General features: G+C 62.8%; 2 protein-coding genes across 7 annotated transcripts; one reads left to right on the top strand and one right to left on the bottom strand.

Moving 5' to 3' along the window:
* The first annotated feature begins 126 nt into the window (after positions 1 to 126).
* Positions 127 to 17,484, top strand: CCDC120 (coiled-coil domain containing 120). Of its 5 annotated transcripts, none has more exons than XM_030547312.1 (10): positions 127 to 1,723; positions 9,767 to 9,876; positions 10,134 to 10,258; positions 10,844 to 10,948; positions 12,570 to 12,777; positions 13,439 to 13,495; positions 13,960 to 14,131; positions 14,291 to 14,395; positions 15,442 to 16,038; positions 16,564 to 17,484. In XM_030547312.1, the coding sequence occupies exons 2-10, from the start codon at positions 9,828 to 9,830 to the stop codon at positions 16,664 to 16,666; spliced, it is 1,521 nt and encodes a 506-aa protein (XP_030403172.1). In that variant the 5' UTR covers positions 127 to 1,723; positions 9,767 to 9,827; the 3' UTR covers positions 16,667 to 17,484. The 5 variants fall into 5 exon arrangements, with proteins under 5 accessions (XP_030403172.1, XP_030403175.1, XP_030403176.1 ...); XM_030547315.1 differs by lacking the exon at positions 127 to 1,723 and adding an exon at positions 3,152 to 3,578; XM_030547316.1 differs by lacking the exon at positions 127 to 1,723 and adding an exon at positions 3,650 to 3,721.
* PRAF2 (PRA1 domain family member 2) lies at positions 17,239 to 22,239 on the bottom strand. Of its 2 annotated transcripts, none has more exons than XM_030547336.1 (3): positions 22,047 to 22,239; positions 21,173 to 21,390; positions 17,239 to 19,074 (listed from the first exon to the last, which is right to left on the bottom strand). In XM_030547336.1, the coding sequence occupies exons 1-3, from the start codon at positions 22,223 to 22,225 to the stop codon at positions 18,860 to 18,862; spliced, it is 612 nt and encodes a 203-aa protein (XP_030403196.1). In that variant the 5' UTR covers positions 22,226 to 22,239; the 3' UTR covers positions 17,239 to 18,859. The 2 variants fall into 2 exon arrangements, with proteins under 2 accessions (XP_030403196.1, XP_030403198.1); XM_030547338.1 differs by lacking the exon at positions 17,239 to 19,074 and adding an exon at positions 19,294 to 20,134.
* Positions 22,240 to 22,487: the final 248 nt, after the last annotated feature.

Below are 22,487 nucleotides of genomic sequence, written 5' to 3'. Positions count from 1 at the left end.
CCCCCAGCTCTGCTGGTGCCCCTCTCTCCCGACCCGCAGCCCCCTGCTCGCCCAACTCTGGGATCCCCCCCCCCAGCCCTGCCAGTGCCCCTCTCTCTCGACCCGCAGCCCCCTGCTCGCCCAACTCTGGGATCCCCCCCACATCCCATCTCAGCTCTGCTGGTGCCCCTCACTCCCCACCCGCAGGAGCCCCTAGATCTGTATGGGGAACAGTTGTGGGTGCAGTTCCAGGGTTGGCCAGCAGGGGTTGCTCTTACCAGACCAGGACTTGCCTAGGCCAAGGGGGTCAGAGTCCCCCCGGGTTCTGACTGGGGTTACGTGGGGCGCAGCGTTAGGCTCAAAGCCTCATATGGATTTTCAGGGGTCCCACCCGTAAGCCCCTCGGGCTGAGCCCCCTTCTCTGGTTGTGTGTGTGCATTTGTGAGTCTGCCTGTGTGTCCGACGGTGTGTGGGGCTTGTGTCCATGAGTGTGTCTCTGTCACTAGTGGTTTGTGGTTTGTGGTGGCGAGTTGTTGCTGTGTGAGTGTCTGTCAGTCATCGTTGTGCATGGAAGATTGTGTGTGTGTGTGTCGGTTTTGTTGGCGGATGTGTGATCGTCTCTCTCTGTGTATTGATTGTTGTGGTGTATGTGTGTGATTGTGCATCTCTGCGTATCAGTTGCCCTGGTGTGATTGCGCAGCTCTTTGTGGGTATCAGTTGTCATTGTGTGTGTCTGATTTTGTGTGTATGTGTATGTCAGCTGTTGTGGTGTGTGTGCGATTGTCTCTATGTGTATCAGTTCTCGTGGTGTGTGTGTGTGATTGTGTATGCCTGCTTATGTAGTAGTTGTCATGGTGTGTGTGATTGTGTAGCTGTGTGTATCAGATGTCACGTTGTGCGTTCAGTTGTGCATCACTGTGTGTATCAGCTGTCGTGGTATGTGTGCGACGGTGTATTTCTCTGTGTGTATCGGTTGTCATGGTGTGTGTCTGATGCTGTGTCTCTAGGTGTCTGTTAGGTGGTGTGTGCAGTTGTTTGTCAGTGTGTCTGTGTGTGTGACTGTGCATCTGTTTGCGCAATTGTCTACCTGTGTCAGTTGGGGGGGGGATTGTGCACCTCTGTGTCTGCCAATTGTCAGGGTGAGGAGGTGCCTCTGTGTATCAGTTGTCCTAGTGTGTGTGTCTGGCCAGCTCTGTGTTGTGGTGTGTGTACCCCCTACAGCCCCCCCCTTACAGCCAATCTCTGCGTCACATCGGGCCCCGCCCCCTCCATTCCCCCCAGCGCCCCAAGGGTTAACCCCTGGAGCAGGCGAATTGGAATGACAACACACGCTGTGTGTGTGTGAGCTACACCCGGCCTGCCTGTGCGGGGGGGGGGGCTACACCCGGCCTGTGACAATGTGTCTCTATCTGTGCATCGGGAGCCGATTTGCCCATGGCCAATAACCAGCCAGCAACTGTCCGACTGTACAAACCCCCCCCGCACACCCTCCCTCCCTCCTCCGCCTGTTGGCAGCAGGGAGGGTGTGAAACAGGCGCAGGGGAGGTGTAGCCTGGGCAGTTTCAGCAGAAAAAGAGCTGGGATGGATCCGGGAACTGGCTGGCTGGATTAAACCGGGGAGGGGGGGGGAAGCTTGGGGTCCCCCCCTTGCACCCCTGGACTGGGGCTACACACACATACACACACACGGCGGTTGTGCATCCACCGATCCAGGAAGCAGAACAGCGCATTCCAGAGAGGAAAGGTAAGAGGGACCCCCCTGGAAAATAGGTTGTAGGGGGACTGGCTGGTGCAGGGAGGTGGGGAATGGGGCCCAGGGTCTGTCCCCTCTGGGGGGCACTGGCTCCCATCTGGCCCCAGGGCGGGGGACTGGCTGGCTCAGGGGTGTGCGTGTGGACTGGGATAAACTCTCCCCTGGCAGTCAGGGCTGGGCGCTGGGGGGGCACCGTGGGGTGGGGAGCAGGCCGGAGGGCAGGTGGGTGCTGTACTGTGGGGGCTGGGGGGATTGGCAGAGCTTAGCTGGAATGTGTTCCTGACCTCCTGTGCAGCTGCTCCGCCCCAGAGGTGGCTGCATCTCAGCTTCCCTGTGGGGTGACTCTGGTCCCGTGAGGGGGCAGTTGGGGTGGCTGTTCTGAGGGTAACTTCAGCTGGAAACAGGGGCAGGGGAGAATCGATGCTGAGTTGCTAGTGGGCTAAAGGGGGCAGAGGGAGGGACTGGGAGCCAGAACTCCTGGGTTCTCTCCCCTGCTCCCAGAGGGGAGTGGGCTCTGGTGGTTAGAGGCAGGGGGGGCTGGGAGCCAGGACTCCTGGGTTCCTTCCTGGCTCTGGGAGGGGAGTGTGGTCTAGTGGTTAGTGCCAGGGGGCTGGGAGCCAGGACTCCTGGGTTCTCTGCCCGGCTCTGGGAAGGGAGTGGGGTCTGGTGGTTAGAGCGGGGGAGGCTGGGAGCCAGGACACCTGGGTTCTCTCCCCGGCTCTGGGAGGGGAGTGGGGTCTGGTGGTTAGAGGCGGGGGGGGGGCTGGGAGCCAGGACTCGTGGGTTCCTTCCTGGTTCTGGGAGGGGAGTGTGGTCTGGTGGTTAGTGCCGGGGGGCTGGGAGCCTGGGTTCCTGGGGGGGGGGGTTAGCAGTGCTTTGGCCTGGCGGCATGGCAGTGACCTACTCTGTGGTGCCGGGAGAAGTTGCTGCTGAATCTCCCTGGCCCAGCACCTGTCCTCCCTCAGTGGGGTGGGCAGGGGGCATTTTAACCCTTGCAGTGCCAAAGAGGAAAGAGCCCCCCCCATCAACGTGCACAGGCCAGAGGGGGGCTGGAGGGACCCAGGCCCTGACTCAGGGATTCTCTCTGGCCCCCTAATCAGCTTTGGAGTCAGCTGATTGCGCTGGCAACCGCTGACTCGTTAATCCCAATTTTAATGAGAGTCAGGAAAATGGACTGAGGGGCCCCTCCCTGCACTGAACTGGGGAGAGAACCCAGGAGTCCGTCTCCCAGACCCCTGCTCTAAGCACTAGACCTCACTCCACTCCCACAGCTGGGAAAGAACCCAGGAGTCCTGGCTCCCAGACCCCTGCTCTAGCCACTAGACTCCACTCCCCTCCCAGAGCCAGGAAGGAACCCAGGAGTCCAGGCTCCCAGCCACCCTGCTCTAACCACTAGACCCCACTTCCCTCCCGGAGCTGGGGATGGAACCCAGGAGTCCTGGCTGCCTTCCGACAGATGAATCATTCCTCGGCTGGTTATGCCGGGACTCTGGAATGTCGGAGGCCCGTCCGACTGGTGCCACCGGTGTCCTTGTGCCTTTGAGAGAGGAGGGAAAGTACACAGTGTCATTAGCTGGTGGAGTGTGTTGCAACTAACTCCGGGGCGGGGGCAACTGGGGAACCGCTGCACAGGGACGGTTTATCCACCTCTGGGATGCAGCCACCTCTGGGATGGGGCATCTGGGGAAAGGCCACACACAATACCACACCCCGCGCTGAGATGCAGCCACCTCTGGGGTGGGGTGACTGGGGAACAGCTGCTGAAAGGGAAACACATCTCTGGGAGCAGGGGTTTCGTTTCCTGGGGGCCAGCGTCCCAAACAGTTTCCTTGAGCAGGAAACCCTGGTGAGTCCAGGGGTGAATTTCACACAGATCTTTTCCGGCTTTTCTGGCAGCGAACCCTGTCAGCACATCTTTGCTAGCGGGGGACGGGGCTGGCCCTTTGCTGTGGGGCGGCCGCTTGGTTCAGCCCCTGGCTGGGGGACCAGGTAGGAGCACAATCAGGGGATACCAGCAGGGGGCACTCTCTCCTGGCAGGGCTGGGCACTGTGGGGGGGCTGTGGGGCAGGGGGGGCTATGGGGTGAATTCAGTGGGGCTGTGCGGAGCCTCAGGGGGAGTTGTGGGGCAGGTTCAGTGGGGCTGCGCTATGGGGCATGTTCAGTGGGGCCGCACTGTGGGGTGAGGCTGTGCTGTGGGGGGGCACCATGGGGCAGCCTCCTCCCCCCTCGCTCTGTACCTGCCTGGGCCTGCAGCCAGGAATGTGTGGAATCCCTGCCCCAGCCCTATGCCATGGGGGCGGGGGGGCAGTGCAAACAGGCCCTGCCACCCACCCAGCCACCGGGCCGGGGGGTCCCCAAATACGTCAGGGGGGAGCCCCTCGATCCAGGGCCGCTTAACCCCAGCAGCACCTGTGGTTCCTGCTGGATGCCTGGGTTCTCCGGAGATTGTCTGTCGGTGTGTTAGAGTGTGTGCTACCCTGCTCGTGTGTGTGTTGTGGTGTCACTGTGTCATTGTCTCAGAGTGTGTTTTCTTAAGTGGATGTTATTGGATGTGTGTGTTGTGTATCGTTTTGTGTGTGAGACTGTGGTGTGTTAGAGCGTGCATTATCTTGTGTGGTGTTACTGTCTGTGTGTTTTGTGTTGTGTTGTTGTGTTAGCATGTGTTTATGTGCTAGTGCGTTATAATGTTACCTGGTGTGTGTTGCCTGGTGTAGGTGTTAGTCTGTGTGTGTCTTGGCCTGGGTATGTGTTGTTGCAGTGTGTGTTACTCTGTGTATTTGCCTGGTGTGTACATCTGTTACCTTGAACATGTCTGTGTTATGTGTACGTGAGTGTGTATCTGTGTGACAGAGGAAGAGATCAGTGTGTGTGTGCATCCGTGTGTGTTGTGTCTCACTCTGCATGTGGAGATCTATGTGTGTGTCACGGAGGGTGTGTAGATCCCTGGGTGCATGTCCCAGTTTGTGTGTCTCAGGTGCTATGTCCTGGTGCATGTGTCACTGGCTGCATGGCCCAGGCTGCGTGTGTCCTGGCTGGTGTGTATCTGGGTGTGTGTGTCCCTGGGTGCGTGTGTCCCAGGTGGTGTGTACCTGGGTGTGAATGTCTGGGAGCAGCAGGCGTGGCACTCTGTGTGTGTGTCCCTGGCTGTCCCTGGGTATGCATGTCCTGGTTGGTGTGTACCTGGGTGTGCATATCCGGGAGCGGCAGGTGTCACCCTGGTTGTTAGTGTCCCAGGGGGTACCTGGCAGAGTGTACCTGTCTGTGTGTCCCACGCAGGCAGCGTGTCCCTGGTTGGGTGTGTCCCAAGTGGTGTGTGCCTGGATGTGCGTGTCTGGGAGCCACAGGCATGTCCCTGGCTGTGTGTGTTCCTGGCGGCCTATCCCTGGGTGTGTGTGTCCCGGGCGGTACCTGGCTGTGTGTACCCGTGTCTGTGTGTCCAGGCTGGTGTGTACTTGTGTCTGTGTGTGTCCCGGGCAATGTGTATCTGTGTATGTGTGTGCCTGGCTGTGCATGTCCTGGGCGGTACCTGGCTGCATGTCCTGGGTGGTACCTGGCTGTGTGTACCTGGATATGTGTGTCCCGGGCAGTGTGTACCTATGTCTGTGTGTCCCAGGCAGTGTGTCCCTGTGTCTGTGTGTCCCGTGTGATACCTGAGTGTGTGAGTCCTGGGCGGTGTGTACCTGAGTGTGTGTCCCGGGCAGGCGCTGTGTCCCCGGTTGTGCCTGTCCCAAGTGGTGTGTACCTGAGTGCAGGGCCGGCTTTAGGAAGTGCAAGGCCCAATTCGAACAGTTTCGACGGGGCCCCAGCAGGGATGACTATTAAAAAAAAATGTAAAAAAACACGTGGGACTTGTACTCACCGGGCGGCGCTCCGGGTCTTCGGCGGCAGGTCCTTCACTTGCTCCAGATCTTCGGCGGCACTGAAGGACCCACCTCCGAAGACCCAGAGCAAGCGAAGGACCCACCGCCGAAGACCCGGAGCGCCGCCAGGTGAGTAAAAATTCAAAAGACGTCTCTAGCCAGAGAAGAGATTTTCACTGGGCGTGGGGCCCGACTCAGGGGAATTGGTGGAATTGGCCTAAAGCCGGCTGTGCCTGGGTGTGTGTATCTGGGAGCAGCAGGCGTGTCCCTGCCTGTGTGTCTCCCGGGCGGTACCTGGCTGTGTGTACCTGTGTCCGTGTGTCCCTGGCTGTGTGTGTCCTGGGCAGCCTGTACCTGGCTGCATGTCTGGAGCGGTACCTGGGTGTGTGTCCCCCTGCCTGTGCCTGTCCCAGGGGGAATCTGGCTGTGTGTACCTGGGTGTGTGTATTCTGGGCAGTGTGTACCTGGGTGTGTGTCCCCTTGCCTGTGCCTGTCCCAGGGGGAACCTGGCTGTGTGTACTTGGGTGTGTGTATTCCGGGCAGTGTGTACCTGGGTGTGTGTCCCCCTGCCTGTGCCTGTCCCAGGCAGGACCTGGCTTTGTGTACCTGGATGTGTCTGTCCCGGGCAGTGTGTACCTGGGTGTGTGTCCCCCTGCCTGTGCCTGTCCCAGACAGGACCTGGCTTTGTGTACCTGGATGTGTGTGTCCCGGGCAGTGTGTACCTGGGTGTGTGTCCCCCTGCCTGTGCCTGTCCCAGGCGGGACCTGACTGTATGTACCTGTGTGTGTCCCTCCCGGGCAGTGTGTATCTGGGTCTGTGTATCCCAGGCTGTGCCTGTCTCAGGCGATACCTGGCTTTGTGTGTCCCAGGCGGTGTGTACCTGATTGTGTGTGTCCCGGGCGATGTGTGTCTCGGTGTTTGTGTCCCAGGCTGCGCGGTACCTGGTGGCCTGTACCTGGATGTGTGTACCTGAGTGTGTGTGTCCCAGGCGGTGTGTACCTGAGTGTGTGTGTCCCGGGTGATGTGTCTCGGTGTTTGTGTCCCGGGCTGCGCGGTACCTGGCGGCCTGTACCTGGCTGTGTGTACCTGAGTGTGTGTGTCCCAGGTGGTGTGTACCTGAATGTGTGTGTCCTGGGCAGCGTGTACCTGAATGTGTGTGACCCTGGTTGTGCGTGTCCCGGGCGGTACCTGGTTGTGTTTACCTGTGTTTTATGTCCCAGGCGGTGTGTACCTGTGTGTGCGTGTCCCGGGCCATGCTGTGCCTGGCGGCCTGTACCTGGCTGTGTGTACCTATGTCTGTGTGTCCCAGGTGGTGTGTACTGTGTGTGTGTCCCAGGTGGTGTGTATCTGCGCGTGTGTGTCCCGGGCAGTGTGTATCTGGGTCTGTGCGTCCCTGCCTGTGCGTGTCCCGGGCGGTACCTGGCTGTGTGTACCTGTGTGTGTGTGTCCCGGGCAGTGTGTATCTGGGTCTGTGTTCCTGGCTGTGCATGTCCTGGGCGGTACCTGGCTGTATGTGTCCCGGACAGTGTGCACCTATGTGTCCCAGGTGGTGTGTATCTGGGTCTGTGTGTCCCTGGCTGTGTGTACCTGTGTGTGTGTGTCCCAGGCAGTGTGTACCTGTGTGTCCCGGGCGGTGTGTATCTGGGTCTGTGCGTCCCTGGCTGTGCGTGTCCCAGGTGGTACCTGGCTGTGTGTACCTGTGTGTGTGTGTGTGTCCCGGGCAGTGTGTACCTGTGTGTGTGTCCCAGGCAGTGTGTATCTGGGTCTGTGTGTCCCTGGCTGTGTGTACTTGTGTGTGTGTGTCCCAGGCAGTGTGTACCTGTGTGTCCCGGGCGGTGTGTATCTGGGTCTGTGCGTCCCTGGCTGTGCGTGTCCCAGGCGGTACCTGGCTGTGTGTACCTGTGTGTGTGTGTCCCGGGCAGTGTGTACCTGTGTGTGTGTGTGTGTGTGTGTGTGTGTCCCAGGCAGTGTGTATCTGGGTCTGTGCGTCCCTGCCTGTGCGTGTCCGGGGCGGGACCTGGCGGCGGGTGAGTCCGGCCCGGCCCCGGCGCGCCAGGGGTTAAAGGCGCGGCCCCGCCCCCGCTCGCCGCCCCGGCTGCGGATCGCGGCACTTCGCTCCAGCCTCCCGCGGGTCGGTCTCGCGTGGGGTGGGGGGCTCGCCGCGCCCCCTAGGTGAGTCGTGCCCCCAGCCCCCCAAAGACCCTGAGACGGGGGGAAGGGAACAAACCCCCATCCCAGCCCCCCGAGCGTGAGAGCTCGGTGAACAAAGTTAGCGTGTTGGGGGGCAGGGCTGCTCTCAGGCCCCCGGGGTCACTCCGGAGTCACTCCGGAATGCAATGGGGGCGGGGCCGGCTGCTGAGCTCCGCTGCCCAGCACTGACCCCCCCCCCCAAAAAAAAAGCTGTAAAACACAGTGTCCCCCTCAGCTGAGAGCCCGGACTCCTGGTTTCTCCCAGGCTCTGGGAGGGGAGTGGGGGCTGGTGGTTACAGCAGGGGGGCTGGGAGCCCGGACTCCTGGGTTCTCCTCGGCTCTGGGAGGGGAGTGGGGGCTGGTGGTTACAGCAGGGGGGGCCGGGGGCCGGGACTCCTGGGTTCTCTCCTGGCTCTGGGAGGGGAGCGGGGGCTGGTGGTTAGAGCAGGGGGGGCTGGGAGCCCGGACTCCTGGTTTCTCCCAGGCTCTGGGAGGGGAGTGGGGGCTGGTGGTTAGAGCAGGGGGGGCTGGGAGCCCGGACTCCTGGTTTCTCCCAGGCTCTGGGAGGGGAGTAGGGGCTGGTGGTTAGAGCAGGGGGGCTGGGAGCCAGGACTCCTGGGTTCTCTCCCCGGCTCTGGGAGGGGAGTGGGGGCTGGTGGTTACAGCAGGGGGGGCCGGGACTCCTGGGTTCTCTCCTGGCTCTGGGAGGGGAGCGGGGGCTGGTGGTTAGAGGGGGTGGGGTGGGAGCCAGGACTCCTGGGTTCTCTAGGAGGCGGTGGGGCCGGAAGCTCCCCGGGACAGCGCTGAAGGTATTCGCAGGAAATTGCTGCTGTGAGGATCCCAGGAGGGACCTGTCGGGTCCTGCCCCGGGCTGAGCTGGGGTTGGGAATCAGACGCGCCCCAGGGGCCAGATGCTGTGACGTGCCGGTGTGGGGTGTCGCAAGGACTTCCGGTGCCCCCCGAGCCCTGCTGGTGCCCCTCACTCTCAAACCGCAGCCCCCTCCCCCCCAGCCCTGCCGGTGCCCCTCACTCCCGACCCGCAGCCCCCTGCCCCCTCGAGCCCTGCCGGTGCCCCTCACTCCCAACCCACAGCTCCTGCCAGCCCAGCCTAGGGGCTGTGAACAAGAAACATTAATGGAACAGGAATTCGCTGCTGTCGATTGAGGACCCCTCACCCTCCCGGACACTGGGGTCCCTTTCTGAATCCTGCCCTCCCCCATCCCTGGGCTGGAGCCTGGCAGGCAGTTCTGGGAGGCACGGATCCCATTTCTCCTCCCGAGGTTGCTGGGATGGAGTTTAGGGGTATGGATCTGGATGCCTGGGTCCCTGGCCCACCTCTGGGGGCTGGGAGTCCTGGGGGCAGGGCCTGAGGCTGGTGTCAGTCTTGCCCGCAGCTGTTTGGGGCACCCTACAGGAACCATCCCAGAAGCCTGGTTCCCCCTGGTCCCTTTGTGGGGGACGGGGGACATTGGAGAGTCCTGGATGATGGGGGGGGCAGGGCAGAGATTAGATGGCCTGTTCCCTTTGGGTGGGGAGTGGGGGCTGGTGGTTAGAGCAGGCACGGGCTGGGAGGCAGGACTCCTGGGTTTGCTCCTTGGCTCTGGGAGGGGAGTGGGGTTCGGTGGGTTGGGAGCCAGGACTCCTGGGTTTGCTCCCTGGCTCTGGGAGGGGAGTGGGATTTGGTGGGTTGGGAGCCAGGACTCCTGGGTTCTCTCCCTCGACCTGGCCAGAGACCACCTGGATGTTTGTCGGTGGAATTTCTCTCCTTTCCTTCCAGGTCAGAGCCCTGAGATTCCCCCCCACCCCTCCGGACTAGTTGGGGGAGGTGGGAATGGGACCTTTCCCCTGTAGGGGGCACTGGCCCCAGGGCAGGGACTACTGGCTCCAGGGAGGGGTTGGATGGGGCCAGGGGGGTGCTGTATGGGGGGAGGTGACCTAGGTCCCCCTCACCCCGTCTCTCTCTCTCTCTCTCTTCCCCCACAGACATTGGGGTCGGGGGCTCATGGCTCTTAGCCTGGCCTGACCCTGCCCCCCTGGCCCCAGCATGGAGGTCAAAGGGCAGCTCATCACCTCTTCCAGCTACAGCTCTGCAGGTAATGGCCCCGCCCCCATGGATCCTGGCCCCACCCCCAAGCACACCCCCACCCTGACTCTGCCCCTTGCCTGACCCCACCCCCACAGTTCTCCCCAGCCTGCCCATGCCCCCTACCCAATATCCACTTCCCGGCTGTGACCCTCACATCCTTCTGTCTCCCCACCACCAACTCTGACCCCTCCCCATCTCCCCCCACCCCAACTAATCCCTCCCCCCTCAGCTCTGACCCCCATCTCCTCTCCCCTCCCCACGCAGATGCACTGGGGTGGGAACCCGGTGCCCGGCTGCGGCTGCAGGAGCTGCTGGAACGGCAGCGGGGCCTGCGGGAGGCGCTGGGCCTGCGGGTCGCTGAGCTGCGCCGGCTGTGTCTGCAGGAGGCCGTGAGTATCCGGGATCCCGCCCCCCCCATGCAGTGCCTTCGTAGCTGCATAGCTATAGTAGGCTGTTATCCTTCTCTCTTCTCTGCCTCTCCCCTAGTGCCAAGGGGGATTTGAACCAGGACTGTCCCCTCTAGATAGGAGGGAGCCGTGCCACGAGCTGCCCAGGCAGAGTAGGCTCTTCTCCTCCTCCCTCCCATCAGCGGTAGTAGGTTGTTATCCTTGGTCTCCAGTCCTCCCCAGGATTTGAACCCACAACCTGGAGCGGCTCCCTAGGCTGCCCCTCGATCTAATGGCGTGGCTTCATTTGCTGTGTAGCTCTAGTAGGTTGTTCTCCATTCCCCCATCAGCGGCAGTCGGTTGTCATCCTCATCTCCAGCTTCAGTGCGATTCAAACCCACAACCTGTAGTGCCCCACCCCATCTAATGGTGCAGCTCCATTAGCCTCACACCTGTAGTAGGCTATTATCCTTCTCCATCCCCTCCCCTCCCATCCCCTCCAGCAGTAGTAGGTTGTTATCTTCCACCATTAGCTGCCTAGCGACAGTAGGCTGTTCCCCTAATGCTTGTGCCCCTGCCTGCCCCCAGGAGCTGACAGGGAAGCTGCCCCCCGAGTACCCACTGGAGCCAGGGGAGAGACCCCACCTCATCCGGAGAAGAGCGGTGCCTGCCCACCGGGGACCTGGAGCCGAGGTGAGGAGGGGACTGGGGGTGGGGGCAGGAAGGAGGGGGTGGGACTGTGGGGAAGGGAGGGGCATGGAGGAGTTGGGAGTGGGGCTGTGAGTGGATCTGGGGGGCTGCAAGGTCTCTCACCCCCCAGACTCCACAGGTGCTGGCCTGGGAGCTGTGCCAGGAGCTAGGATGGGGGCGTAGTGGGAGCCGGGGAGGGCAGAGGGGTGGGTGTGGGGAGGCTGTGGCTTGGTGTGTGGGGGGGACACAGTCTCTCACACACACACACCCGTCTCCCCAGGCACTGGCATGGGAGCTGTGCCAGGAGCTGGGGGGGGTTGGGGGAACCCGGAGCCTGAGGGGGCACTGTGTCTGGGGGGGGTGAGCCGGGGGGGCAGACAGTCTCTCACCCCCCATCCCCCCAGGCGCTGGCGTGGGAGCTGTGCCGGGGGATTGGGGGGTGCAGTGGGAGTCTGGGGGGGCGGTGGCTGGGCCGGGGGGGCGCACAGTCTCTCACCCCCCTTCCCCCCAGGCGCTGGCGTGGGAGCTGTGCCGGGGGATTGGGGGGTGCAGTGGGAGTCTGGGGGGGCGGTGGCTGGGCCGGGGGGGGCGCACAGTCTCTCACCCCCCTTCCCCCCAGGCGCTGGCGTGGGAGCTGTGCCGGGGGATTGGGGGGTGCAATGGGAGTCTGGGGGGGCTGTGGCTGGGTCTGGGGGGGCACACAGTCTCTCACCCCCCGTCCCCCCAGGCGCTGGCGTGGGAGCTGTGCTGGGGGATTGGGGGGTGCAGTGGGAGTCTGGGGGGGGCGGTGGCTGGGCCTGGGGGGGCACACAGTCTCTCACCCCCCTGTCCCCCCAGGCGCTGGCGTGGGAGCTGTGCCGGGAGCTAGGATTGGGGGGTGCAGTGGGAGTCTGGGGGTGCAGTGGGAGTCTGGGGGGGGCGGTGGCTGGGCCTGGGGGGGCACACAGTCTCTCACCACCCATTCCCCCAGGCGCTGGCATGGGAGCTGTGCCCGGAGCTAGGATTGGGGGGTGCAGTGGGAGTCTGGGGGGGCTGTGGCTGGGTCTGGGAGGGCACACAGTCTCTCATACCCCGTCCCCCCAGGCGCTGGCGTGGGAGCTGTGCCGGGGGATTGGGGGGTGCAGGGAGTCTGGGGGGGCTGTGGCTGGGTCTGGGGGGGGCACACAGTCTCTCACCCCCCATCCTCCCAGGCGCTGGCGTGGGAGCTGTGCCAGGGGATTGGGGGGTGCAGTGGGAGTCTGGGGGGGCGGTGGCTGGGCTGGGGGGGCACACAGTCTCTCACCCCCCCGTCCCCCCAGGCGCTGGCGTGGGAGCTGTTCTGGGGGATTGGGGGGTGCAGTGGGAGTCTGGGGGGGCTGTGGCTGGGTCTGGGGGGGGCACACAGTCTCTCACCCCCCGTCCCCCCAGGTGCTGGCGTGGGAGCTGTGCTGGGGGATTGGGGGGTGCAGTGGGAGTCTGGGGGGGCTGTGGCTGGGTCTGGGGGGGCACACAGTCTCTCACCCCCCGTCCCCCCAGGCGCTGGTGTGGGAGCTGTGCCGGGGGATTGGGGGGTGCAGTGGGAGTCTGGGGGGGCTGTGGCTGGGTCTGGGGGGGCACACAGTCTCTCACCCCCCCGTCCCCCCAGGCGCTGGCGTGGGAGCTGTGCCGGGAGCTGGCTGTGCAGCGGCAGGTGGTGGAGGCTGCTCGGCGCCTGGCCCTGGCCCCGGAGCTGACGGAGCAGCAGCGGCGCCGGCGCCGGCAGGTCCAGGCCGAGGCTGCCCAGCGGCTGCGGGAGCTGGAGGGGCAGCTGGGGGAGATGCGGGCCCGGCTGGGGGCGCCCCGGGGAGCGCACGGTGAGAGACACCCCACACACACACACCCCGACCCGATCCCAGCCCCCCAGCCCTCCCTCACTCTGGACCTCCCTACCGTTCCCGAGCCCCGTAGGACCCTAAACCTTCATCTCCCCCCGCATGACCCCATGGGGCACCCCCTGAATTGCCCTCTCCCTGACAGCCCTGTTGCCCCCCGGACACCCTCATAACCCCCCAAATAGCCCCACAGCACCATTTTCTCCGACACTCCCATTGCCCCTTTGACATCCCCTATAGCCCCCCAAATCCCCCACAGACCCCTTCTCTCCCTGACAGCCCTGTTGCCTCCCCGGACACTCCCATAACCCCCTAAATCCCCCACAGCCCCCTTTCTTTCCCAGATGCCCCCCCTAGCCCCTGGGACACCCCATTCTCCCGCATCTCCTCCTCCTCCCCCAGACCCTTCCTGAGTTCCTGTCCCCGACCCCCCAAATCCCTCAGTCACCCCCCTAGCTACTCACTCTCCTCTGCTGCATTTGTGACCCCCACCATCCAGAGATTTTCAGAAGGGGGGGTGTTCCAGCCCCCCACGTCTGCTACCGGAGTTGGGGGGAGTGTTGCAGACTTGGGGGGGCTGGTACCGGGGGGGAGGTTAATAGGAGACTGACCCATCTCCCTTTCCATTCCCCACCCTCTCAAGATGAGGCGTTCACCTCCGAGAACAGCTCCCTCTCTGAAGCGGCCAGTCACGAGAACGGTGAGTGTGTCAGGACACCTGGGTTCTCTCCCCAGCTCTGGGAGGGGAGTGGGGGCTAGTGGTTAGAGCAGGAGAGGCTGGGAGCCAGGACTCCTGAGTTCTCTCCCTGGCTCTAGGAGGGGAGTGGAGTCTAGTGGTTAGAGCAGGGGAAGCTAGGAGGCAGGACTCCTGGGTTCTCTCCCTGGCTCTGGGAGGAGAGTGGGGGTTAGTGGTTAGAGGAGGGGGGCTGGGAGCCAGGACACCTAGGTTCTCTCCCTGGCTCTGGGAGGGGAGTGGGGGTTAGTGGTTAGAGCAGGGGGGCTGGGAGCCAGGACACCTGGGTTCTCTCCCTGGCTCTGGGAGGGGAGTGGGGGCTAGTGATTAGAGCGGGGGGCAGGACTGGTGGGATGCAGGCTGGGGGGATACAGTGCAGGCAGAGTAAGGAGCAGGACTCTTGGGTTCCATCCCTCACATTCTCTCCCCAGATGACCCCCACGGTTTCCAGCCACCCAAGGGGGGCCCCTCATCCCCCCGCAGCCGGGATCACCTCCGCACCGTGTCCGGCAGTCCCGACCGCCGGCCTGGCTGGCGAGGGCCCCCCACGGAGCTGGGCGGGGGGGCCGCCAGCCGCCGCAGCTCGCTAGCCAGTCCTACCAGGTGGGTACTGGCCGGTGTCCCTCCCCCCACCTGCTCCTCTCGCCCCAGTTTCCCCTGCTGCCTCCCACCCCCCCATTTCCCCCCCAGGCCAGTGGGGCTCCCCCCTGCCCCCCATCAGGGTGGGCCCAGCTGGTCTCAGGTTTGGTTTGCTCCCCTCAGCCCGAACCGGACCCTGCCCCGGAGCGTGTCCAGCTTTGAGGGCCGGAGCGTCCCAGCGACCCCGGTTCTGACCCGGAACATCTGCAGTGGGAGCCAGAACGTCAGGTACCGGAGCAGAGCGCCCCCTAGAGACCCCCTGCCTCATGGCATCTCCCAGCCTTGCCTGGGGGGAGCACCCCATAGAGACCCCCTGCCTCATGGCATATCCCAGCCTTGCCTGGGGGGAGCACCCCATAGAGACCCCCTGCCTCATGGCATCTCCCAGCCTTCCCTGGGGGGAGCACCCCATAGAGACCCCCTGCCTCATGGCATATCCCAGCCTTGCCTGGGGGGAGCACCCCATAGAGACCCCCTGCCTCATGGCATCTCCCAGCCTTGCCTGGGGGGAGCACCCCATAGAGACCCCCTGCCTCATGGCATCTCCCAGCCTTGCCTGGGGGGAGCACCCCATAGAGACCCCCTGCCTCATGGCATCTCCCAGCCTTGCCTGGGGGGAGCACCCCCTAGAGACCCCCTGCCTCATGGCATCTCCCAGCCTTGCCTGGGGGGAGCGCCCCCTAGAGACCCCCTGCCTCATGGCATCTCCCAGCCTTGCCTGGGGGGAGCGCCCCCTAGAGACCCCCTGCCTCATGGCATCTCCCAGCCTTGCCTGGGGGGAGCACCCCATAGAGACCACCTGCCTCATGGCATCTCCCAGCCTTGCCTGGGGGGAGCACCCCATAGAGACCCCCTGCCTCATGGCATCTCCCAGCCTTGCCTGGGGGGAGCACCCCATAGAGACCCCCTGCCTCATGGCATCTCCCAGCCTTGCCTGGGGGGAGCACCCCCTAGAGACCCCCATCATCCCATGGTGCCCGGCCCTGCCTGCCCGGGGAGAGAGTCCCCTGCCCTGCCTCCCACCTGACCCCCACAGCTCGGTGCCCCCCATTGCATCTCCGCTTCACCCCTGGGTCTCCCACCCGAGGGCAGAGCGTGGGTGGGAGTTGGGCAGGGTCTGTCTAGGTGGGGGCGTGAGTGATATTGGGTTTTGGGGCTGGGGGGTGAATTGGGGGGGCTCTGTGCTTCATGGTGGGGGCGGGGTACTGAATGTGGGGTGCCTGCTATACCCCACCTTTCACTAACCCCCCTTTTATTTCTGCCTCCCCCTGCAGGCCAGATGCCCCCCCAGCCACCCGCCAGTGGTCAGGGAGCCAGGACTCCCAGCTTGGCCCCCCCAGCCGGGACCCCAGCGCTGACCGGGCCCCCCCAGCCTTCACCGCCCGCACCCGCCGCAGCAACAGCTCGGAGGCCCTGATTGAGCGAGGGGCTCCCCCCGAAGACCCCCCCTTCCGCGGCCCTCCCCGGCCCCCCTACGCTGAGATCCTGTTGGACTATTACCTGGAGCGCCAGGGCTGGCCGGCGGGGGATCACCTTTCACGCCGCGACGCCCCCCCGCCACCTGGCTGGGGATACCCCGAGAGCCCCCTGCCACGCCGGGCGGGACGTGCCAAGTCCTGCGGGCCCCCTCCCCAGAGCCAGCGGCCCCCAGCCCCCCAGTGCCCGCCCCGGGCCGTCCACAAAGCCTTGGCCCTGGAGGGGCTCCGGAACTGGTACCTGCGTAACGCTGGGGGAGTGGGGGGGGGCCCGCCCCCACCCCGGGACAGGAGAGGGGGACCCCCCCGCGGCTGGCCCGAACCCCACCCCCGGCCGGAGACGGGGGGCTACCTGCCCCATTCGCTGAGCTACGCTGGGCAGCCACTGCAGGGCAGGTATGGGGGCCGGGGGGGCTGGCAGCCCTGAGTTAAGGTTGGGGGGCCTAAGGGACCGAACCCCCCCCTTGGAATCATCCCTCTCATTGCTCCCCCCCAGCAGGGGTGCACCTGCCGGTTTGGGGGGTGCAGGAGGCTCATGTGTCTCTTGCTAGGACGTCGGCCTTTTGTCAGCTGCTTCCCGCCCCACCTCCACGGGCAGCGTTGGGGGAAGGACCCAGGCGTCCGGGAGTGGGTGTGTGTGTTGGGGGGGGCGGGATTTAAGGTGACGGGACCCAGGCATCTGGCTCTGCTGCTGGGTTGCGGGGGGGATGGGGACCCAGGTGTGCCTGGGGAAGGGACCCAGGTGTCCGGGGAAAGGTGACTCTCTCTGCTATGACTTAATCCTCCCCGTCCCTTCCTCTGGCTAATCTCTCTTCTCTCCTTCTCTCTCCCTACCCTTGTCTCTCCCCCTACATCTGTCTCTTCTACCACCCCCGCCCCCCCATCTGTCTGTCTGTCGGTCTCTCTGCCTCTGTCGGGCAGACCCTTTGCAGACCTCCTCTACCTGGACGGGCCCAGCGCCCCCTCCCCCGGCCTGGGGCCCCCCCTGGATGTGGAGAGACACCCCCCAGGGACGCTGGTCTGACCTCCTGGGCCGGGGGGGGGGGGGCAGAGACAGCCAGGGGTTAATGTCACAAGCTGGGGGGACACTCCCCTGCTGGACAGGGGGGTGTGTGGCGTCAGGCAGATTGGGGGGGGGAGATGCACATATTTCCCCCGCACACTAGGGTGGTGTGGGGCACGGATTCCCCCCATGGGCTGAGACATGCCCCCAGCAACCTCAATCTGCCCCGCCCACATTTAGATATGGGGGGCAGGTCCTGGCTGGGGAATCAGCCACCTACTGAACCCCCATTACCACCGGCACTAACTGCCCCCCCAAAGCCCTCCCCCTTCTAAAAGTCTGGACAGATAGGGCAGGGGGGCTATCAGCTCCCTGACCCCCCCCATATTCCCTCCCCTGCACCTGGCCATTCCCCCCCAGCACCATATCCCCCTCCCCACATCCAGTAAGCCTCTCCTAAAACAGTCCCCTCCTCCCCCCCCATCTGGCTCATTTAGGAAACGAACTCAAACTCGACATTCCAGCCCCGGCCAGTGGATTTTCCTTTCAAAGTTGCACATGAAACAAGGTCACTTTTTTTTCCCCTTTTCCTACTGGATTTTATTTCGGGGGAAGTGGGGTGGGGGGATGGGGACTGTAGCCCCCCCCCCAGGTCCCGCGTGCATACCCACCTCCCCTGGGCCATGTGTTAGTAGCGACAGGCACCAACATGCGACGGGCTCTGGGCCTCGACTTTGTCCCGTTCCCAGCGCGTGGATTGTAGTGGGAATTTCTATGGCGAATGTCAAACGGGTCACGGTGCAGAACGGGGTTTGTATAATACAGAGCGCAGAGGCAAGGCTGTGGCGTAGTGGCTTGGCTGGGGGCGTGTGTGTGTGGGGGTGCGCCGGCGAGAGCGGAGCCTGGGCTATCGTGGAGGGAGGGAAGGGCATTTCTGACCCTTACGGTTGGGGAGAAATGTCCCAAAATGTCTGTGGAGAGCCTGAGCTGATTGTTCGCAGAGGTGTGAACTGCCCGCGGGGGGGGGGACTGATCTCTGCCTGGGTCTGCAGAGAGTCCGAGCCAATAGCTTGCAGAGGTGTGAACCAATCCCTGCCTGGCTCTGCAGAGAGCCTGAGCTGATTGCTCAAAGAGGGGTGAACCAATCCCTGCCTGGCTCTGCAGAGAGCCTGAGCCAATCGCTTGCAAAGGTCTGAACTGTCCTTAGGCCAGGTCTGCACTACAGACCTAAATCAGTATAACTGTGTGTCACTCAGGAGTGTGAAAAATCCACACACCCCTGAGCAACATAGTTACCCTGACCTAACCTCCCATGTAGACAGTGCCAGGTTGGTGGGAGAACTTCTCCCGCCGCTCGGGAAGCTGGATTAACTATGGGTGAGCGCTTGCTGCTTAGAGGGTCTTCACTGAGGTGCCTCAGCAGCGTTTGAAGTGTAGACATTCCCTCAGTATAACTGACACTGCCCGAGTCAGCAGAAAGCCTGAACTGGTCACTCGCAGAGGTGTGAACTGTTTTGAGTGTGACTGACGCGGCAAGAGCACGAGTCACTCGCTGCCTCCAAATGGGGCATTAAATGCCCCCCTCCCAGCAGGGCATACAGCGTGCGTCAGGAAGGGGCCTGGCCCTGCCCCTCTCCAAAACCAGCAAATTACCTGGGAATCCCACCACTGATACCATTGCCTCTGGCAGTGCCCTGCTGGGATTTTTTTTTTCTGGTTTTCATTTCATTTTGGAGCAGGGATGTCCCAAATTTTCAGAAGGGACCACTCTGACCTCGCGTATAACACAGCAGCCTTTCTCCTCGTCCCCTAGCTCTATACTGAACTCTGCTAAAAACCTCTGGGGGAAATCATGAGGCAAGGCGTTCCACAGAACAGTAAAAAGCGTACTTCCTTGGGGCAGTTACATTTCACATCAGAAGGGACTTGTGTGATCTTCCAGTCTGAACTCCCCATCTCATGCAGGCCAGAGAATGGCCCTCCACTAATTCCTAGAGCAGAACAGTGAATTCTGTTGGCTATCCTTCGAGTGGCTTTGGGAGACCCTACATTAAACCAAGTAAAAATGCCCCCTGCTATGGGGTAAAGAAAACCTGGATTCTTCCAGGCTTACAGGGAATTTATTCATTGTTCAGCCACAGCTTTCTACCTACCCCACAAATAAACCACAAGAGAGGCAGGGGAATGGAAAACCAATGGGATTTAAAAAAAAAATCACCAGGGAGAACCAGGATCTTTGTAAAATTGTTTTTCCAGGTTTTGGAGGATTTCTCCAGGGTTTTTTCTCCCCCTAACAACCCTGCCCCCACAATATGTGTGTGTGAGAAGGGAATCCCAGATTAATTTCCTGTCAACTATGGAGGAAAAGACTCCAGGATCTCTTAAAAAGTGTTTTTCCAGGTTTTTGGAGTTCTCCAAGGTTTCTTCTCCTGGGGGGAGATGTGGAAAACTTGGTTAAAATTCCCAACTTCACAAAGAATTGAGGATTTTTTCCCCTGCATAGGTTAAGGCCCCATGCCCCATTCCCTGCCCCTTCGAGCCAGCCAGACCCCCCCTGGGGCCAGATCAGAGCCAGTGCCTCCTAGAGGGGGAAGGCCCTGTGCCCCATTCTCCCCCTCCCCTGCCAAAAAAAGCTATGCAAGCATTTATAGCAAGAACTGGCACAGAAGTTTATTAGAATAGTTTGCTCCTCAAATAAATAGGAGCCAGCGCCAGATACAGCATCCCACTGAATCCTCAGTGCTCCCTTGAATACACCCCTTCCCACTGCCCCACCACTCCCAGTGTTACAGCCCCTTGTTTCTTTTGTTGCCGAATAAACAAGGTATTTAGGTAGGGCCTACATAAACAGACCTAGGGGGTTGGTCCCTGGGTCAAATCATGTGGCAGGTAGTTCCACAGGTTAACCACCCCCCACCCCACTCTCCTCTGCTGAATTCCCCATGCTCCTGGCTCAAAACATGTGGTCATGCAAATGGTTATCCAGCTCTCAGCCCCTCACTGGGCTCCTGGGTCAAATCATGTGGTGGCGGTAGTGCCACAGGTTAACCACAGGCCATTCTCCCCTGTGCCAAATCAGGTGGAGAGTAGTTCCACAGATTAACTACAGCTCCTCCTTCTGTTAAGCTCTCCGGACCTCTGGGTCAAATCATGTGGCAGGTAGTTCCACAGGTTAGCTGTAGCTCATCCCCTCCCCTAGTCCAAACTCAAGGCCCTGACTCGACTCAGGGGGAAGCTGCATCTTCACAGTAGTGCAGGCGGGCATGTAGGAGAGTAGCGAAGCGCAGGCCTGAGGCAACGGTGAGGGGCTGGTGGGAAGGACGGCAGGGAGGGGTGTCCGTCTCTCTCCTTAAGAGCCAGCTTCTTGTTCCTGGCCCATCGCCTCCAGCAGTAGCCCCATGGGCGTCCTCTTCAGCCCAATGCTCTCGATCTTGTTCTCGATTTTATTCTTGAGGTTCCGGAGGCGAACGGAGGCGTGGATGAGAATCACTGCAAGTGGTGGTGGTGGTGGTGGGGAGGAAGCGAGAAAGGGGGGGGCTGAAAGCATCCCCATCGCTTGCTAAAAACTGCCTCAGGCCCCCGCAACCCAGGTCTTGCGACACAGCAAAGCAGCAAGTTGCTACTCCCTGCCGCCGCTCGCATGCGTGGCTGTGGCTGTCAGAATGCGCCTGCCATGCCACAGTGTTTCCATGCAGGGTGTGTTTGCAGGCAACCTCCCACAGCAAAAGCGGCACCAGGGCGGGGACTGCACGCATGGATGCTGTGGCGAGAATGCATTTGCCATGCCCCCGCCCACTGGCAAAAGGATGCAGCAGCGTGGGGTCTGCATCGGTGGACATGCATCTAACATGAAACCAGTCACTGCAACCGATGCAACAGGGCGGTGACGGCCAGCCTGGCTCTTGGAGTGAAAACGCAGGGGCCTGCTGCACGCAGGGATGCTGCGGCTGGGCTGCACCAACACGCACAGCAGGAATGCATCTAACATGCCCCTGCCCCATGCTTGCAGCACGGCCCCCAGAGCGCAGCCCCTGCATTGGCAGATGCTGCAGCAGCTGTGGCACGAAGATGCAACTGCCTGCAGCAGGGAGGCTGCAGGAACGGCCCGGCCAGCTGCCTGCGACTAGGAAATGCAACTGCCCTCCAGGGTGGGGGCTGCATGCATGGATCTGCCTGCCAGGAAGCAACAGCCGTGCACCCCTTGTCCTCCCTCCAGCCAGCATGTAGCATGTGACCCGTGGATCTGACTCCCCAGCCCAAGCACTGTGTTCACCCCCTGCCTGCCCCACTCACTCCCATCAATCCCCCTGTTCCACTTCCCCCATCAACCCCACCCTCCTGATCTCTGCTACCCCATGTGTCCCCACCCCCAAATTCCACCCCAGCAAACCTGGCCCTCTTCCTCTGTTCCATCCCGTCCCATAGCATTCCCTAGGCCCTACTTAACCTGACCCCATAGATTCGACACCCCCATCAGCCCTGCCTCAACCCCTCACCCTACCGCCCATCCCTCCCCCTCCCACTCACTGGAGATGGGCAGGGCGACTGTCAGCAGGAAGACCTCCGAGCCCCCCAAGAGAGACACCAGGCCATAGGCGCTCCCCAGCATGGCCAGAAGGCTGGCGCTGGGGTAGCTGCGGCGGAAGCGCCGGATCGGGGCCTTGTTCTCGGCCGCCCAGACGAAGGTGACGAAGACGAGGGTCACCGTGGAGCTGGAGAGAAGGGTGTGCAGGGGCCGGAAGTACCTGCTGGGACAGGGCAGAGTGAGAACCCAGGAGTCCCGGTGTCCACATTTTGCATTGACCCCCCCCCGGAGCATGCGCCCCCCCTTGCATAGAGCATAAATGGCCCCCCACCGCTTGTATCGACTCCCTGGGGAGCAGGCATGGCCCCCCCACCCCTTACACTGACCTCCCTGAACATTGCATGGCCCCCCAAGCCTTGAAGTGACCCCCACCAGCATGCAAGCCCCCCACCCCTTGCACTGACCCCCATCAGCACGCATGCCCCCTACCTCTTGCATTGACGCCCCCCAGCATGCACGCCTCCCCACCTCTTGCACTGACCCCCCCAGCATGCATGCCCCCCCTTGCACTGACCCCCCGAACAGTGCACAGCCCCATATCCCTTGCACCGACCCCCCCAACATTGCACCCCCCCGAGCAGGCACAGCCCCCCCTTACACTGACCCCTCCGCTTGCACTGACCCCCCAACATTGCACGGCCCCCCGCCCCTTGCACTGACCCCCCCCCGCACATTGCACGGACCCCCCGCCGGCGCTCACCCCCCCCCGAGCAGGCACGGCCCCCGCCCCTTGCACTGACCCCCCCCGAATATTGCACGCCCCCCCCTTGCACTGACTCCCCCGCACATTGCAGGGCCCCCACCCCTTGCACTGACCCCCCCAGCAGCAGCGCCAGCCCCAGGCCCAGCCCGTAGTTGCTCTGATAGTAGAGCAGGTTGTTGAGGACCCGGTTCCTCCAGCGCTGCGGGTCGCGCGGGTCCGGGGCCGCCAGGCGCGCGGGGCCCAGCAGGAAATCGTCCAGGGCCCGCAGCGGGGGCGGCCGCACCTCGGACATCTTCAGCGCCCGGGCCGCCGACTACAGCCCCCGGCATGCACCGCGCCGCCGCCGTCCGCCCGCCCGGGGCCGCCCGCCGCGGGGCCGCCTGGGAAATGGAGTCCTGGAGGGGACAGGGCTGGGAGCCAGGACTCCTGGGTTCTCTCCCCGGCTCCGGGAGGGGAGTGGGGTCTAGTGGTTAGAGCAGGGGGAGCTGGGAGCCAGGACTCCTGCGTTCTCTCCCTGGCTCCTGGTACGATCTCAAGCTAATTGTCCTGAAAAG

The sequence above is a fragment of the Gopherus evgoodei genome, unplaced genomic scaffold (assembly GCF_007399415.2).
Source record: "Gopherus evgoodei ecotype Sinaloan lineage unplaced genomic scaffold, rGopEvg1_v1.p scaffold_57_arrow_ctg1, whole genome shotgun sequence".
NCBI lineage: Eukaryota > Metazoa > Chordata > Testudines > Testudinidae > Gopherus > Gopherus evgoodei.
The sequence above is the reverse complement of the archived record's forward strand: the minus strand, read 5'-3'. Positions and strand labels throughout refer to the sequence as shown.